The 19,787-nt window shown below is 39.8% G+C and overlaps 1 protein-coding gene across 3 annotated transcripts in view; it reads left to right on the top strand.

Moving 5' to 3' along the window:
* The window catches only part of ADGRV1 (adhesion G protein-coupled receptor V1), a 463,719-nt gene that overhangs the window by 158,202 nt on the left and 285,730 nt on the right, over positions 1–19,787 (top strand). For all 3 annotated transcript variants that reach the window (XM_030567084.1, XM_030567083.1, XM_030567085.1), the window contains exons 59-68: positions 3,810–3,974; positions 5,511–5,628; positions 9,024–9,147; positions 10,354–10,492; positions 10,613–10,798; positions 11,183–11,415; positions 13,395–13,543; positions 14,990–15,191; positions 15,567–15,786; positions 17,650–17,889. In XM_030567084.1, the coding sequence (XP_030422944.1) occupies positions 3,810–3,974; positions 5,511–5,628; positions 9,024–9,147; positions 10,354–10,492; positions 10,613–10,798; positions 11,183–11,415; positions 13,395–13,543; positions 14,990–15,191; positions 15,567–15,786; positions 17,650–17,889 (1,776 nt within the window). The remainder of the gene's footprint in view (positions 1–3,809; positions 3,975–5,510; positions 5,629–9,023; positions 9,148–10,353; positions 10,493–10,612; positions 10,799–11,182; positions 11,416–13,394; positions 13,544–14,989; positions 15,192–15,566; positions 15,787–17,649; positions 17,890–19,787) is intronic.

Here is a 19,787-nt window from a genome sequence, read left to right as displayed (position 1 = left end):
AACAAGGTATCTCATCTCCTGGATACTGAAGTAATAGTGAATGTCCCTTCAGAAGAAAGTTTCTCAGGGTTCTACTGCATCTTTATTGTTCAAAAGCATGCAGGGGGAATATGTGCTATTCTACATCTCAAAAGGCTCAACAAGTGGATGGACAAAATGAAGTTCCAGATTGAGACCCTAATCTCTATGGTGTCATCCCTTTCCAAGGGGGATTTTCTAGCATCAGTGTATTTGGTGGATGCATACCTCCACATCCCGGTCAGACTGTGCATCAGTAGATACCTAAGGTTTGCTTATGGCAGGAAGTGTTATCCGTAGTAGGCGCTCCCATTCAGCTTGTCCTTGGCCCCGTGGGGCTTTATAAAGATGATGGTGGTAATCAGAGTCAGATAACAGGCTACCCACTTGTATCTCTTCCTAGTCGACATCTCAGTCAGAGCGCCATCGCCAGCAACAGCACACAGAGATACATCCCTGACATTGAATCTCCTGCAGGCACATGGCTTTATTATCAACATTAAGAAAAGCTCCTTGATTCCATCCACCAAAATAACTCACTTGGGAATGGACATAGACACCTTGATAGTGAGGCTATAGCCTTCTCTAGAACGGTTCCATGGCACTATGCCACTAGGCCTTGAACTGTTAGCCCTCCCAGTATCATGCATCGAGATTGCTCCATGGGCACAATGATACATGAGGCACCTTCATGGCATCATCTTAAAGGTATGGGACCACTCCCTGGGATACATGAAGGATCAAGTGAAGGTTTTGAGGCATCAGGTGACCAGCTCCTTAAAATGGTGGTCAGTCCAGGGCAATACCCGCAAGATCCCCTGATTCTTACAGCTGATGCCAGTCTGGAGGACTGAGAAGCACACTTGGGGTCTCAAACAGCCCAAGGCAACCTGGAGGAAAGGACCCACAGCAGAAACCTCCCAGAGCTAGGAGCAGTCAAACTGGAGTGACTAAGGTCCCAGTCCAGCCCAGAGGGGAGCCACATCCTGATTCAGTCAGACAGCACGACCACAGTCACATATAGGAACAACCAAGGGAGAACAAGAAATCCAGAACTACACGTTGAAGCGATGGAAATCATGAAGTGGGCAGAACTTTTTCACCTCACGACAGTTCTCATAAAGGGAAACCTTAACCAAAAGATGTACTGGCTCAGCAGGTGGAAAGCGAACAACAGTAAGTGGTGCATAAATCAGGAAGTTAATGGTCTAATCGTTCAGACTGCCCTCAACTGATCTATTTGCAAACCACATGAATGTGAAGAAACCAAAGTACTTCACCAGGGAAGTGGCTCCCAGTTTCATGGGGACAGATGCCCTATTGCAGAGATGGCCAGAGGGCCTTCTTGTTGCATTTCCACCCTTCCTATTGTTAGAGAAAGTGGTCCAGAAAATAAAATCCGAGCGGGCAACAGTAATACTGGCAACCCCACACTGGTTTTTGTATCTGATAGATCTGAAATTAGGAACACTACTACATCTCCCAACGAGACAGGGAATCCTCTCACAAGGTCCTCTTCATCCAGACCTGAACTGGTTGCATCTAAAACCTTGCTTATTAAAAGTGGAAATGCTAGTTTTGTTGGGTTTGCCCTCCAAAGTCGTCAGGATACTTCTTCCTTCTAGAAGAGTATTGACAAATTTTTGTGTCTTTGGAATAATTTATTTGGCTACAAGTGGGAGCAGGTGGAGTGTGATCAGAGCAGTGGTACCAAAATTTTGATCTACATTCATGATCGGCAAGAGTGAGCAGAGCAGTCTATATGTCAAGAATTGTGGGAGATGCAGCTAGCAGAAAGGAAATTCTCAGTAAGAAATTTTCCATTCTTGCATTTGGTCATTAAGAGACATGATGATTTTTCTTCTCCTCAATTGCTGAGTACAGTTTCATAAGCAGGAGACAGGCCTGAAGAAACAATTGGAATTTTGATTATTTTTTTTAGAGAGAGAGGTGTTTTTGGAAGAGAGGTGAAAGGCAGCAGTTAATGAACAGAGAAGGAATTGTGAAAAAAATAATTAAATGGCTTATGTGAGAGATTGTGTTGGATACACATGTGAACTCCAGTGTTTAAAAAAAGCTGTCTTCCTTCCTGATTCATGAAGACAGCGAATCTATTGGCTTTCCAGTCTAGTTGAATTTACATCCAGTTCTGTCACATTATTCCCACCTAATGATTGTGTGTGCATATATGTCAAGCAAAGGACTCAAGAGCAAAGTTAACAGGTACTATGGTCTAAACTGCAGAGTGAATTTTCAGAAATACCTTGGTCTGTCTTGTTATGCTATAATTTGCTTATTGTATTTAGTAGTCACAATTTTTTTTTTGTTTTTGAAATCACTGATCTCCCTTTTCCAGTAGGATTCTAGTTAGGAAGACAAGGACTTGGTACCTGTGCTAGGCCTGCTTTTGAGAGCTCAGTGCTGAGTTGCCATGTTTTCCCATGCCCCTTGTCTCAACTACTTCACAGGCAGATTGCAAACAATAGCTGCAGCTCCTGTGAAGTGGTCTCTCACAGACTTGGGTAGGTCTTCCCTGTACTGATGCCCCTGGTCCTGGGGCATGCTCAGAACCTTTGAAAATCAAGCCTTTTTTTTTTTTTTTTTTAATGAGCTGAAATGTGGATTTGGGAGCTTAGCTTTAGGCATTCAGGTTTGAAAATATTGGCCTTATTATGTAAGGCAAGAGTCAAGCTTGCCTCTGTGGAAGGGAGAGAACAGGATGTAAGAGAAGAGGGAGAAAAAGAGGAACTATTCCTCATCTGTATTGAAATCCATTATAAAATATACATTGACTTCAATGGCAACAAGACACGACCTGGCAGGAGGGCAATAAATAAAGGATTTGAAATGTTTCCCTATCCTCTCCACCATGCAAAAAAACCCCTAAAATCAACATTTTCCTTTTCAGCTCTTTCGCAGCCTTGTGTTCTTCAATTATTTATTTTTTTTTTCTCTCCACTAAATACTGACAGTTTGTGGCTTCCCCTTTAAGTCAGAAGAAGATAAGGGTGACATCTTTGTTTCTGGCTGATAGCTTGAAAATTAAGTACAGACACTAATCAGAACAAAGAGGTTATAGCAGCCAATCTGAGTAGAGACATTTATATATTCACAGTGCATTTATTGAAAAATAACCATATAGAGATCATGCAAATCCTTGTACTCTGTGATAATGGCTGTCAATCAGTCAGATTTCCCTATATTAGGATTATTGAGAAATAACAGTATAGTGGTCATGCTGATCAGACGCTGAAAACAAATAAACATGCAAGAAATTAAATACATGGGGGTGGAAAACGTACAGTTATGAATTATTGTCCTATGAATGACTGAATCTATTCCATTTCAGTATTATAATAACTCCAAAGATTTCATGTGAGTTGCCTGAGCGTCTGCTGAATGTAGTAATGATATATTGCAACAACATTTTTCATAGACATCAAAGACAGAAAAGGCCTGTAAATTTATCTAATCCTTTCATTTGCTAGTGTTTGATTGTTCTCTACTGTATATTTTCCAATGCTGTGTCCACTGGTGACTCATATGTAATTTTGTTGAATCATAGTGGATACAGAAATAACTTAAGTGGTTAATCTTTGCTAACAGAATTCAACAGTGCATAAACTTCTGTTGATTTTTTGGTCTTGTGTCTTGGAGACACGGTTGAAACTAATGTAATTTTAGATGTCAATAGCAATGTTTATAATTTTTCCAAGGCAATGGTTATAAAAACATAACATATCAATGCTGCTTCTTAGCTCTTCCCTAACTCCTCCTCCTCCTCTTTTCAGGTGACAATTAAGGAACCTCAGTCACCTGGAGACTCTGCTGCAACTGTGTTGCTGACTGTGAGTCGGAGTCAAGGAGGATGGGGGGCAGTCCGAATCATATGGATTTTGGAGGAGGCAGCTAGATATGATCTCACTCCTCTGAATGGAACTCTTTACTTTAATGAGGTACTCCCAATATTTCAACATCCCATTTCCTTCTCTTACATTTGCTTACATTTTCTTCTTTCTCATATGTAGTTATATACTTGTCATTACACACTTGTACTAGCGGAGAGTCATAGTCTGTTATAATACAATAAAAAAAATCTGGTAGTGTTGACAACATGCCACGTGCTCTCCAAACAGAAAAGAAAGGATGGCCCATTCCCTGGAGGACCTTGGTATATGGTAAGTCACTCAGGGAATGTGGTGTTTCAAATGTTATAAATTGTCTTCTTTTTAAAAAGAATAAAAACATTATAGAAATTTTAATAATGACAATGGAGAACAGTTATTCCATTGCATTAGCTGACAGTCTAAAACAGACACGCAACTTGCCAGGTCTGGGAAGAGAGAAAATATAAATTCAATATAAGTATATACTTTTTAAAATAACAGTGATTACCATGTGACCCTAGTATTAGTTGGCTAAGCTGTAGAGCTCCATAACAGAAATGGGTCTTGAGGTAGGATTTAAAAGTTTAAGTATTGTGAAACTATTGTTGTTGACATTATTAGATTAATTTTTGTTACAAATTATACTTGGTGCTCGGCAAAACAGCCATTTAAAAGAATGAATTCTGTTTTACTGTCTTCTGGTGCATTACTACTTTATACTGATTGCACCAAGTATTATATTTATCATCCAGCTATATTGCCACTGGAATAATGTCTCCTAGTGGTTTTGCAGATATGCAACCAACTTTCACTTTCAGGTTTTTACCAACTGTTTAATATTCATGTAAAGAAAGTTTGCTGAGGCTGCAGACAGCACCAGCAGTTGCTGAGAGTTCTAACCGGAATACAGCTCCTTTCTGGGCAGACTGTTATCTAGAAAAACACTTGGGGACATTCCACTAACCTACAGCGCTGTTGTGAAACAGAATTTCCCTCATGTGAAAAAGTTTGTTTTTGGAAGCTGAAATCTTGGAATTCTTAGTGAAACCTAAATACTGCAAAATGTCATTTTGGAAACATTGCAGCTACAACATTTTGGCATTTCTGAAATGAAACATAATCTCTAGCTCCTTGGCAGTCCATCTAGTGGTCTCTCAGGATTGGGCTGCCAGTCTGCCCAGAGAGCCAGTCAGCGTGGGGAGTCCAGTAGCCTGGGGAGCTGAGGAGGCAGCCGCCTGTGGGAGACACAGCCTGCCAGCCCATGAGGGGAGGCAGTCTGGGGTTCTGGACAGTAGGGCTGTAGGGGAGGCAGAGAACCAGGCATCCTGGCAGCCCGCCATGTTGGCTGCAGGGGAGCTGAGGATCCTGAAGAGCTAGGCAAGCTGGCAGGAAACCAGGTGGGGTAGCAAGCCTGCCTGGTTTCCAGAGGAAGTTTAATCAGAATTGACATGCTTCTGCAGAACTTGTCAATTCTGTCAAATGTGCCAAGTGCTGTACTTCTCTTAACCCGCATTGACGTCAGTAGAAATTAAGACACTCAGCTCCTTGCATCATCTGACTGATCTCACTTGAAAAATATCAGCCTAACTTCTCTTTCTGATTCAGACTGAATCCCAGAAGACAGTTGTTTTACGAGCAATACAAGATGGTCTCCTGGAGGGGAATGAAATGCATACCATTCAGCTGGTGTCTACTGATAATGCAGAGGTATCCCCGATAAATGGTAAGGAAATAATTTGCTATTTCATTATAGGAGGTAGCTTCCAATTATAATTCCAGAAGGCCTTTTTATGCTAGATTTTTGTTTTGAAATATCTGTTTTGTATGAATGTATATAGCTAGCTGATCACATTTTGAAATTCTCAGTCCTCCTGAAAATTGTTTTACTAACTAGCTCTTGATTTACTGAAAAAAAAGTCATTAGGGGACATTTTTGAGATAATAGTTTTTCACCTAAATTAATCATGGGCATATAAAAATTGTGGCTATATAATACAATTAAGTGTTAAAAATGCCTAAGTAGCTGGAAACTTTTGAAAACCAGAAATTGAAAATGTTAGGAAGTGAAAAGTAAAGGCATACAAATTCTGTAAGCCAAATAGTCTCCACAGTGAACTCCTAACAAAGGCTATAGCTTTCTGTCTAGTGAAGGGCAGAATTTTGTCCTCAATTCTGATTTGTAATTCACAATTGTGACAATTTCTAAATGTGTGATGTAGACAACTCATTTAAAATATAGCATTCTCCCCCGGTACTCAGTTACATGTAGTAACTACATGTAATGGAATCTTGCAATTTTCTATCTCATCTTGTGTCTTGGGAAAGTCACTTAAGCTGCTTGGTTGAAATCCTGGCCCTATGCAAGCTAATGGCAAAAATTCCATTGATTTCGCTGATTCCATGCCTTGTTTCCCAGTAACAGTGTTCCCTATAATTTTTTCCATCCATGTGCAGAATGAATTTTGTTATGTGCACCAATATCGATGTAATCTGTGGATGTGTGCCACCACTAGAAACACAAAACCTAGATATAAATTACCCTCACATATTATATAGTATAGTTTAACCCAAACATTTTTTTTTCATTAATGGTAAGACAGCAGTTTAAACAAGGGCCAAAGTCTGTGCTTGTCACTTGAGCAGGAAGCCCATGGGAGTTTTGCTTAACTAACGATAGCAGAATTTGGCCCTAGAGGTGAATACTTAAAAAAATCTACAATTAGCAGCATATTTAAACCTGGATTGTCACTTTCAAGTTCAACAAATTTTAAAATTCGCTCCACATGCTGTCTGGAAACATCAAATGTTCAATCTGTCATTTTGAAAACAAAACATCTGGAGTATAATTGTGCAGTGAAGTATTTGTACACAGTATTCTTTTAATGTGAAATCTGCAAGCAAAATCCAAGCCTTTATGTACAAGCTTCACAGCTGAAACCTGCTAGCAATGCGTGCAATGTGGAAGCGGCCCGGGTTGAGGGATGTGCTGGCCGCAGCTTCCCACAGCGCCCATTAGCCTGGAGCGGCGAACCACGGCCAGTGGGAGCCTCAATCGATCAAACCTGCGGACAAAGCAGGTAAACAAACCGGCCTGGCCCGCAGGCCACAGGTTGCCGATCCCTGACATACACCATTAGTGTTCTCCTCATATTAAAAAATACATAGTACATTTATACTCAAAAAGAGAAAATTATCTGATTCTAACATAGTGGATTGCAAAACTACATGGAATTTGTAGAAATGCAATATGATTGTTATATTATCTCACTTAGTTGCTATCTCTATATATTGAACTGATGGGCAACATTTGCCAACTTATTCAACACATCAAAGTTCATGGGAGTTTTTGCAACAGAAGCGGGAGTTAGCATACAAATAGACCCAAATAGATTAATCCCAAGCCCTTTATTTAAGAAGTTTTGAGCAAAGTTTAAAGATTCAAAATCAAACAACATACGTACCAACAAAGGTCAGGCTTCCCCTGCAAAATTCATAAGAAACCTCTTTCTTTGGATGTGCAAGTTGTTTATCTAGACTCTTGAAGATTATCTACAGGTAGCCCTTAATCAGTTTCCTAGTGGAAACTTGCAGATGTACAGCAAAGGGCATCTTCAGTTTCTTTTTTACTTTTAATTCTTCATCTAAAAAAACAAAAAACAAATGAATTAGATGCTTTTAAAAAGCACAGACTTGTGCCACTAAAATCTACATAGAAAATAACTGCTGTTTTTTTGGAAAAGCAACAGTTGATTAATCATTTCTTTTTTGGACTACGTTGCAACCGAACTCCTGATAGAGTGGATTTACAGAAACATTTTTTTAAAAGTACTTGATAACAACTGGAATGTCTCTCTAAGGAATTGCATGAGCTTTGAAAACTGAAAGAAAGAAAGAAAGAAAGAAAGAAAGAAAGAAAGAAAGAAGGTAGAGGGAGCAATGCAGTGTGCAGAGCTGAAGTGCACTTAGAATTGTGCTTTAAAAAAAAACATACCTAGTTATTTCATCGCCCTTCCTCCACTTCTGCAGAGTGCAGACAGCATCAGTAGCCCAAAATCAGACCCATGCTCTTGTGCCCAGAGAAGTTACCCACTCTTTCCCCAGCCTCAATACCTCGGAGCCCAGGTTTCCCAGTTTGGGTTCCCTCCTGTATGCCAATCATACATACACCTACCCAATGTGTTGAAGCAGACCCAGAAGTTGATGATGCTATTCACTTGGGTTTGCAGATGCGGTAAGTACCGCCTGGGCAGCTCAGTCGCTTGTCTCTTGGTCTCTTTGTTACCTTCCTGAACTCCTGGCTGCTTCGCAGCCATTCACAAGCCTCTGCTCTCACCAGTTCCTTCCCAGTGAGGAGCGGGGGGCGCAGGAGAGAAGATCATCCCCATCCTGGCAACACAGCACAGCCCAGGGGAGGAGGGTAGGGAGAGTATTATGCAAAAATCAGAGTGCAGGGTATTGTGCTGTGGCCCCATGAGTCCCAGAGTGGGGCGGGGTGGGGGCCCACCCGGCGCTGTGGGAAGAGGTGCCCCCACCACTGCCCCCTCCTCACAAGCTGGGGTGTCCGGGGCTCTCTGGTGCCTGGTTCCCCTCCAGCTTCTGGCCCCGGCTGCCTCACCCCCACTCTAGAAATGCCCCCACCACTGTTTATAGATTCATAGATTGTAGAGCTGGAAGGGACCTCGAGAGGTCATCGAGTCCAGTCCCCTGGCCTCATGGCAGGACCAAATACTGTCTAGCTGTTCTCCAGTTCCACCGCACTCCCAGGTGCTGCCCTCCTGCTGTTGCTGAGAATGTGTGCACGTGTGTGCTGCAGGTGCCCAGCTTAGAGGGAACACTAGTAGTGGAGGTGTACCTGTGTAGAACCAGTGTAAGGTGAGATCAGAATCAGGCTACCTGAATCAGTTTTCCCATTTGCAAAATAAAGATAAAATAGCATTTTTCTAGCATGGTGTTTTACAGATTAGTTAATAAAGTATTTGTAAAGTGTTTAAAAGGGCTAAATATTATGTGCAAGCTATTTTCATTAATATTTCTGTTCTTGCTTTAATCTTGTGTACTAACTTGAATGTACTGAAAATATTCATTTATTATCAGAAATCTTTCTGCCTCTCTTCATAGGTCTGGCAACAATCATTATTCTGGGGGATCATGGAGCTTCTGGGGTGGTTGGGATAGCTCCGTCTTCCAACCATATTCTAATTGGGGAACCCTCAGGAAAGTATAATGGAACTGCTTTTATTAGGTAAGTGCATCATTGATTTCTCTGCTCATTTTGTGAGTACACATTTCTTTTTAGTACAAAAAAGGGGGGGAGGGCAATTGCCTGACTTCTGTTGGTGCTGGACATCCACATTTCCCATAGAAGTCTGGGAGCTGTTGGTGTTCACCACTTCTGAAAATCAGGTCAATAGCCATTTATTTTCAACGGAGTTGCAAAACATATGTGAGTTTCAAATGATATCAACCCCTGGCGCTCAGGAGGGTCTTTCAGGTATGCATGTGATGAAATGCATTAAAAGGAAGAGTTTGTATGGCAATCAAAGCCCCTGCAGAGTTCTTAGGGACTGGAAGAAATCCAGTCCACAATTGTGCCTCAGGTTTTTAGCTGTGTCTACAGGTGTTTAGAGCGACAGAGTGACCTGGGTTTTGAATTGAAGCAAAGCATAATGATTTCATTGAGTTTTGTAACTAAGCACCAGAACACAGAATGCCAAATTATGACCACTCCACTGCGGGTGTTCTGGTGGTGGGAAAGGCACAGGTGGCATTGCCCCCTCCTTCTAGAACACTTATGAGGAAAGAGTATTTTGCTGCAAACCTCAAAGAGCAAGCTACTGCTGCCTGTAGCATTGGCAATCCCAGAGAGGTTATGTTGACAAAACCATAATCTTACCCTGCCCTGCAGTTTGCCAGGTTGATTGTAGTGGGAGAAGTGTTGTCTCCAGGTTTTTAAAGGAGCAGTAAGTAAGTTAACTCTCTGTAGAGTCTTTCAGCACCCCAGAGACTTTAATCCTTTACAAAGGCAAAATTCCTACACTCTGCTCCCACTCTTTTTTCCCCTTCCATTGTATATCTCAGCTTCCTAAAAGCCACAGCAGAACCCAGAGAACTCAGTCTTCAGCCCTGGCTCTGCCTGCTTTGTGCTACTGCAAAGCAGGCAAAGAGCTATCCTAAAAAGATAGCCAGCGATCCCCTTCCCCAACACCAGGGAAGCTGAGTATGGGTAATATTGCAAATACTACAATAACGTTATCTACTTGCAGAGATAAAATTGTCAGGATTGTAACAGTGACCTGCTATATTAAATTCAAGCTTCAGTGAGGCTGATAATGCTTGGCTGAGTCACAGATTCATAACAACCTAGGCAGAGTACCAGCCATCTCTTGTACAGATGACATAAAACATGTATAGGAAACCCATCAATGTGTGTATATGGTTTTACTTACAGCCTAGTACGTGGCCCAGGGATTTTTGGGGAGGTCACTGTGTACTGGAATATAACGCCCCCTCTAAAGAAGGAATTTGCTGAGATATCAGGGACCTTGATAATGCGAGATAGGCAGTCTGCAGCTGGCGTACTAATACAGGTGAGAGAGAGATCTATAGCGTTGGTTATTCCAGTACTCTCTTTTTGTTAGCAATTAATAGTAGAGCTCACATTGTAAATGTTTTAAATCCTTTCAGCTTTATTTGTTTGTTTTCTGTAGGCTATAGATGATAACCTTCCTGAAGAGAAGAGTTACTACCAGTTTCATCTATCTGGAGTCAGTGATGGAGGAGTCATAAATGAGTCTACTAGCATAGCAAATATCACCATGGTTGCTAGTGACTTTCCCTATGGGCAGTTTGCATTTTCCCAGGAAAATCTGCAGATAACAGAAGAAGAAAAATGGGTATTGAGTTAAAAGACTAAAATGCTTAAAAATGGAAGCATTAATCTGAAATGTGAATTTTTAATGCTTTTGGTAACTGTAGTTTTCTATGAATAGTGGATGACAATTTCCTAAAAATAAATAGCTGGGACTTTATTTCTGCATGTGTGTAATACAGTGTAATGTGTTATTCTGTGTGGTAGGCTTTGAGAGATTTTTGAAGTGGCTGGCATATTCTGAATTGTGTGATTAATTCAATTTCTGTATTTAATCTGTATTTATTTTATTTAGTGATTTTATTTAGTGAAACTAATTGATGTGATGTCTGTAGAGTAGTGTTCTTAGAAGCATATATAACACAGAAATAAAGGCAAAAAAGTTAACTAAGCTTTTTGTCTCCATCAGGTTAACATCACTATTGCCCGTTCCAGTGGGTATTATGGTCAAGTGCAACTCTGGTATTGGACATTAAATGGAACTGCAGAGGAGAGCATTGATTTCACTTCCTCGTCAGGGGAGCTTGTGTTTGAGCCAAATGAGACTACTAAAGGGATTCCAGTTGAAATCCATGATGATGACCTTCCTGAAGGTCCTGAAGAATTTTCAGTAACAATTACAAAAGTAGAGCTCCAGGGAAGGTAAAGATATATTTCGCTGCAGAGAAAAGATTAGTTACAGGCCCAAAAGTAAACTATGTATATGAAATCTTACCTCACTGCAGTAAAGTCCCTGATTCCTGCTCTGATTTAGTAGCTGATTTTCTAATAATAATAGAGATTTGGATCAAATATAAATAGAGGGACACACTCATTTTTCCAACATTTATTACATCAATAAATTACTGATTGATGATTAAAGTGAGGGCTCAGTAGGTACTGGCAGAAATTTAATAGCTATTTCTTTTTGGATGTTCCAGAGAGGTGCAGAAGAAAATGGTGTAGAGATTTAAATAGGGAGGGAAATGGAATAGCTTGTTGGAAGGTGAAATGTGCTTATTCAGTTGGGGTTAAGTTTATAGAATGGGTGATAAATGCTGCAGACCTCGGAATAAGCAAGAAATAATTTAATCTAATATACTGAAAGGGAGAAAATAGTTTGAAAACTACAGAATTGTAACTTGAGGAAGTATGAACATCTTTAATATAATATGGGGATATTTTTAAGAAAATGGCAAAAAAGAGATTTCTTTGTAATCTTTAGCAGAAATAGTCCATCATGTCTTTACTGTTGATTGAAAAAGTATAAATAAATTAGATACAATCCTGCCTAGAACTAAGAACCAAAGATTGTTTCATCTCAATCTAAAAATCTACTTTCGGTTTGTTATATTACTATATAAGAACCTCAGACTAATGCTTATTAAATTAACTCTTTTGTAATTATAAGCTTTTTACAACAAAACAATACACTAAGACATTTGGACCTGCAACACTCCTCTCCCAGCTGACAAAAAGATACAATGGTGAAGTCCAAGACTAAAGTAAATACAACCCACACCCCCATCAAACGTCACTGAGTGTCCTTATGCCACCTGGGTCCTCCCTTATCTTTTGAAAGCACCCAGATCTCTAACGAACTAATGGGATGTCTTGTTGCTGAATGGCTGATTGCATTAAAATTCCCATGAGCCATCATGACTATCTGAAAACTTAGTCTATTTCCTGTAAATAAGTAGAATGTAGTATATTTGGTACCATGCCCTAAATATGAACCTGGGAAGGAGCAATTTTAATTTTTGAATAGATTTCATAATTTCTTTAGCTCTGAGTTTCCAAGGCTCAGTCTTCAGAGCCTTTCTTCTAGTTGGGAAGAAGTTTGCTGATGGAAACGTAAAATGTCTGTGAAGAATGCTTTCTCTGTGGGCAAATCCCACAAATACATCACTCCTTGCAAATCCTGCAGTAACTGATCATTTTTTTCCATACAGCTTTGCCCCTGCAACCTCTGATTTAAGTTTGTCCTCTGTCGCTCAGTGCATACCTGCCAATTGTACTGAATTTCTTGGTATAGAACTAAGTTTTGTCTCGTCAATACTCTATAACTTTGACACTGTACAATTTTCATCATATTCTTCTGCAGGAAATTTGCTGATCATATCTACTACTGGTGTCCATACTGGGCATGCTAATCTTAGGCCCTGATCCCAAAAGAGATCCACAAGTGCAGATCATTATGACAACTGTGTCTCACAGAAGCTATTCACCAACAATGGGAGACAGCACAAGCAACAACAGTCCACACTTGAGCCTTTGTAGATTCAGGGCTTTAGGGTTTATCTCATGGGGTATAGTCTCATTAATAGATAGTTTTGTCACTGTCTGTTCTCACAGAACAATCATGTTACTGTTTCTGTACTTCCCAAGGGTTTGTGAAATTCATTGCAAATAGAATTGGAAAGACATGACAATGGAGAGACTTTCATTTTCAGGGAAGAAAAAACAACCACCCTGTTCTGCGCATGTTCTGCTTTTGAAAAGTGTGGCTGGGAGGGCTGTGACAATAACTGTAAAAGAACTAAAGTATTTGTGGAGTCTACAATGTGTCACACAGGCATCCTGAGCCCATTTCCTTTTATAAAAGCTAATGTATCTTTATTTTCTTCTCATGCTCTTGCAAGTGGATTTGATTTTGCTGTTAGAGAAAATGGACTGCAAGTGGACCAACCCCCTGGGATAGGAAACATCTCCACAGTTCACATCATTATAATGAAAAATGACAATGCAGAGGGCATCATTGAGTTTGATCCATGGTATATCACTCTGCAAGGTAGGTTAATGTTTAAATTTATGCTGCAGTTTAAAGGATAGGCTTGCGGCTACAGCACAGGAATGGTAGTCAAGGCTTCTGGGCTCTGTTCTTGGTTTTGCCACAAGCTTCATATATGTTCTTGGGCAAGTGATTTACCTTCATTCCCTGCTTTCAGCCTTTGTAAATGAGGATGAATACAGATTTGCAAAAGTCTATTCACTCACCTGCCTGGGGGAAGTGGGTTTTTAAGGAGAAAGGAATAGTATATTTTTTCATTATCAGTCGTCATAGAAAAGGAAAGGCAAGTAGATTTTATACCTGGGCTGGTGTATTTTGCAATACCTACTTAAAACAGGTGTTGTGAGGCTTATGTCAATGGCAATTATAAAACATTTGAGATCCTGAGATGGAAAGTATTATAGAAGAGCAAAGTATTACCATTATGATTATTATTTATCTTCTTACGTATTAGTCAAATGTTTGTATCTCATTATAGTGTACTTTTGTATGACATACTGAGATAAATGAATCCTAGCTATGGCTCCAGAGAAATCAATAGAGGAACACGAGAGATGAATCTGGCCTTTAATATTTTCAGTAATAAGTAAAATCTCTGAAAATATCCACACCTTTGCTCCCACCACCACATTGGATTACTGCAATATGAAGCTCTACTTAAGACTGCTCTTGGAGATCCTTGTAAGCTTCAAGTAGTTTGAAATGTGACAGCCTTCCTACTTAGTTGAGCAAGTAGTCTAAAGTATATTACAGCTGAGTTTTTTGTGCATTCCACTGGCTAGCCGCCTGGTTATTGGCCCAGATCAGTTCAAGATGTTATTAATTGGTAAAGCCTTGTATTGTTTAAGATGTGTCTTAAGACTACCTTGAACCTTATTCATTCACCATATTAATTGGGCATGCATTTGCTATTACATATTCTCTGAAGATCATAAATAGTTGCTATAATTACCATACTGTACATTACAAAGTAATCTACAAATCCTCTATTGAGGGAACTGTAAACTGGCAAATCAAAATGAGTGTAGCAATGTATTCTTTGTTATTGATTTAGTTATTAAAGGTTAAAATAATGTACATGGTTTTTGATCCGTGTCAAAACTTAAGAGGAAAAAAACAGATAACAGAGAAACATAAGACACCTGGATGTTGTTCAAAGCTTCTCTTGTCTATCTGATTAAAGAAAGTGTACATAATTCTGTTATGGGAAACAAGTGATAATCCATTTACATATATTATAATGTTGTTAGTCACTCTGTGGCCAATTTTCGGAAGCAGCTGGCTCAGTTGCCCAAGCAATTCATGCCCTCCTGAGTACAATGGGCACATATGTGTATAATCACCTATTTTGGGTGTCGAAGTGGTCATTTACATGTACTGTTTATGAAGCTACTCTGAAAAATGCACTCTTATTGTTCAGTAGTTCATTTTGAATTACTCTTGCAGTGGAAGAGGATGTTGGAATGATCATGATTCCTGTAGTGAGAAAGCGTGGAACTCATGGCTATGTGACAGCTGATTTTCTCTCTCGAAGTATTTCTGCACTTCCTAACAGTATTGACTACAGTGTCAGTAATAACTCAGTCATCTTTCATCATGGCCAGAACCGGAGTTTTATCAGTGTCTCTATTACAGATGATGATGAAAGGTAATGGTATGGGATCTTTGTTTAGTTATTCATGTATTAACTTATAATTGTTTAGAAATTCAGTCTTAGCCCATTGTATGCTACGTGCTTATACTTTGATTTGACGAGAACACACTAGTGTTCTGTGTACAGGAAGCTTCCAGTGTACAGGAAGCTAGGAGAGCCCTATGCTGCTGCTGCCACGTCACTACATTACCTTTATTTCAGATCTCAGTTTTATGTAGAGAAAAGGAATAATCAACAATACGTTCATTGCTTCGTGTACATTTAAAATATTGCATATATGCAACCAGCAAGGCAACTTACTAGATTTTCAGATTTTAGTTTTACTCCATGTTTTTTAGTGTTTTAAAGACTCTGATCTCTTTGACCCAGGGAGTTTGCAGAACTGTTTGAAATCCAGCTGATAGGAGCCACTGGAGGAGCAGTCCTTGGGCTCCACCTAGTGAGCCAAATCACTATTGCTAAGAGCGACTCCCCTAATGGACTTGTCCGATTCCTCAACCAAAGCCAAATTATTCTTCCAAACCCCAGTTCATCGCTGACACTGTCCTTGGTGCTGGAAAGAACTGGAGGATTGATAGGAGAAACTCAGGTAGGCCTGGTTCTTTCAAAACATTTTGTGTCGTTTTCAATAAAAATAAGATACAATTTCACTCTGTGAAATCATATTGAGAGAAGGAAGGTATGTAACTTATTAAATTTATAGGTTGAAAATATAATAGCAATAATATATTATTACTTTGCATTTCCATAGGTCTTTACATTTGAGGATCTTAAAGTGCTTTATGCACATGAATGAATTTAGACCCCACTAAAACTACTGTAAAGTAGATATTATCTCTATTTATCCTCTGCTTGAAGGCCAGAAAATTGAGATGTCAAGAAATGAAGTGACTTGTCCCAGGTCACACAGGAAATGTGTTAAAGAGCTGAGAATAAAACTTAGAAGAGAATCTAGCCCCAAACTTACAGCCACCTACCCAGGGCTTCCTACATACGGCACAATAGCCCAGAGTCCTCTTCAACATTCAGAACTCCACGCACTTCCCCTCCTGCTGTCAATTATCAGGGCTTGTGAAGGGAGGCAGCATTTTTCCACTTACATCAGTCCTGCTGCTCCTATTCAGAGAATTCTTGCCAGCCCCTTGCAGCTGCAGTGGCCTGTAAGTGGCTCCATGTCTTCTGATTCCCAGTTCTATGCCATAACTTCAAGATTGTTTTTCCTTGCCATTTCTTGAGAGGCAGAATAACAGTTTAATGTTGACCTCTCTCTGGAACTATACATAGCTAGTGTTCGATTCTTCTTTCATACCAGTTTCACACTGGTGTAATTACATTTTGTTCAGTTACGTTCATTTAAATTGGTGTAACAGAATGATCAGGCCCTGTCTACTTCAGCATACGTTTATAACAATAACTTACACTAATGGTGAATGTATGTCTTCTAAATATTTCAGATCCCATCATTTAAACATTACCTTAATAAAACTTGGTTTAATCACAGCAAATGATCAGATATGACTTTAACTTAAATACATCAGTTTTTTCTGTGTTGCCTGTTACACATGGAATGTTTTCCAACGACTAGTCTGTTAAGCCACTGCACTCTCTTCCTTCAAATCCCACCTCATGTCCCAATTGTACCATGATGTTTGCCAGGGATGACCTATTTTATTTACTTACTTATACTTACATAATTAAAACCCAAACAAACGTTCCCCACCCAAAAAAGTCACAAAACTCCACTTCTAAGTGGTTTGGCGCTATCAAGCAGTGTAGCTATAAGATAACTGAATAATATTACTCTTGTCCGCCATTCTTTTTCCCTCCTAATTTTTATTGTGTTCTTTTCCTGTATCTTGCTTTAAATTAGCCCAAAATGCTGTGAAAAATTATACAGGTGCTTTATAATTTGCAGTGTAAAATTAAGTATGTACATGAGTCTTTGCAGAATTTTGAGGGCTTTGAGTACAAGCTCTTTGGGGCAAAGACTTTTATCTGGTGTGTTAGTACCAAGTGTGGCAGGGCAGGGTTCTAATCTTGATTAGAGCTTTTGGGTTCTATTGTAATAAAAGTTAATAATGCGTACTAAAATGTACATATTTTTTTCCTGTGCCTACTCCTTAAAATAGAGGTTCCATTCTTTCATATTTATTAGCATCCATAATGTTGAAGTTTTGTTTTTAAAGTAATATTCAGAATGACCCTTCACTGTTTCTCTTCTTTCTGTCTTTAGGTTAATTTTTAGAAAATATTATGATTAGAGAGAAGAGTCCAATGTTACAGTTATGTTATGTGCCATTCATTCTCTTAACAGTATAGTAGGACTGTATAATCACATACCAGATACACAAATTCTTATGATAGTATAATTGGATTACACTGATACTTTCTCCCTTGTGAGGCTGATATTATATTGAGACAACTCTATATTTGAAACTAATACTTTCCACAGGTTAATTGGGACATTTTAGGACCCAATTCAGAAGAGGTGTTATCCCCCCTGAACAGTGACATTGGTGACCCTGTGAATGGATCATTCTATTTTAGAGAAGGAGAAGGAGGTCTGAGAGCTATTAGTCTGAAAATCTACCCTCATGGAGAAGTTGAAGTTCAGGAGATCTTCATTATTAGGCTGAGCCTTGTGAAAGGTGAAACAGAAGTAGACCCCAAGTCTACCAACGTTACCCTAATAGTAAGTTGTTATTACTTTTTTCCCCTTGAGAATTGTTTCTGAAGAGTTTTTTTTAATTTAATCCAAGAGATTGCCTACTTTATCATTCAACTCCCTCTTCTCATGTCCTACCCAGCAACAGTGTTACAGAAGCAAGGAGGTAAAGGATCCATGAATCAAGGCTAGTATGTCAGCACCAACCTGGCCCTATTCCCTTCTGGTTGTCTTAGCTTTCTGAACTGAAAGTATTGAGTGGAGCCTCATGCCCAAATTCTTAGCTTGCATTTTGTGTTTTCTCTAACCTCCTCTTTTATCTTTCGGCTTCTGTATGTAAAAGGAAAGCAAGAAGAAATCCAGCTACAGAAGAATAAAAAGTATGGGTAATGGGGGGAGAAGAAAGAGAGGCATGTTAGCAAGGAAAAATCCTTGCTGCAGAGACTTCACAGCTTAAAGCGATTCTGGCAGAAGAGGGGAGAATCCTATGAACAGCCAGCAGGGAAATACATCCTTCTCACAAACCACCTTCTCAGAGCTTGATGTTTTTCGCAGAATTACGTTTCCCCTCCCCCTCCTCCGGGACCAAGTTTTGTTCCTCAGCCTCTGTTCCATCACTCTGCAGTGCTTTCTGTTTTTTCAGCTGGTGAATCTTGCCTGACAGCAATCTTATCCTCTAAGAAAGGCCTCAGGCAGTCTGTTGGGGGGAGAGTGGTGGACATGACAAACTGAATATGTGGCATCAAAAAGTGCAAAGCCACAACAAAGGAGTTTCAGATCCTGGGGTAGCTACTCCCATGTACTACTACTGCCTCCCATTCTTCCACCTTGCACATGCCCCTCTGCACCTCTTAGTCCAAGTCTTACCTCTGGAATGAAATGATATAAGGGGAAGGTCCAAGGACTGGAATTGACTTCAACTCCTTATGGGAGATTCTGCCTTTGTCAAAAGTAAGGCCTGCATTTGGAGCAAGGGTTCAATCTCTAAATGTCTCTCAGAAACTTTCTCCTGCTTCCCGCTTTGATCCCATCAACCAAGTTAGGATAGACTTGGTAGGCTCTTGGTCCCTGTTTCCTACTCCAGGTTTTCTATGGAAAGCCAAATATCTACAGAGGTGTTCTGGACTTTAGGTAAGAATTTCTAAAAATATGCTGACCAGCAGGACAGACACTTTATTATTGGATCTCTAACTATTTCAGGGAACCTGTCTTGGAATTAGAAGATTCATTTGCAAGTTAATCCACAGTGAATTCCTTTTGCAACTTTACCTGGGAATGTGGACAGATGAATATGGATGACATGGTTTTCTCTACCTCCAGAAGACCTTGGTTGTTGTCAGTTTTACAGTAACTTCAACCCACCAGTCTGAAGTGCCGTGAAAGTTTACACCCTTCCTTGTGTTTCCCATGGTACAACATTCAACAGGACCTGTAGATAATTACTTTCTTAATATAGTCCTACCCTCATGTTTATGGGATTGCATGGAATGTCTGCCTAAGACACATGCACATCCTCTATGTTTGCTTCCCAACCCCTACTCACACTAAGTTAAAGATCTATGTCACCTTCATCCCTGCTCATACTGAGTTAAAGATCTGTGCCTGCTGACTGTTTTTCTCCTTATTAGCCATTATTTTTCAAAATAGGACAGTTCTTTGAATCTCTCCAAGCTTATTCTGGAGACTCATGTCACTGAATGTATTGTTTTAGTTACACTGTGTCCTGATCTCTCCATTGCAGGAGAGGAAGCTTCTCTTCCTAGGTGACAAGCAAGCTCTGAAGTTTTACCTATCTTGTACTTCCAGTTTCAGAAGAATTAAGTCTTTTTTAAAGGGTGCTACAAAGGACAGAATCCCACTGTAACCACAGTGGCTCAGTCAATCAGGTATTGTAGTCCATTAGCATATGATCGTGCCATTCTGTC

The sequence above is a fragment of the Gopherus evgoodei genome, chromosome 6, assembly GCF_007399415.2.
Source record: "Gopherus evgoodei ecotype Sinaloan lineage chromosome 6, rGopEvg1_v1.p, whole genome shotgun sequence".
NCBI classification, from domain to species: Eukaryota; Metazoa; Chordata; order Testudines; family Testudinidae; genus Gopherus; species Gopherus evgoodei.
Note: the sequence above shows the minus strand (reverse complement) of the source record. Positions and strands in the feature narration are given on the sequence as shown.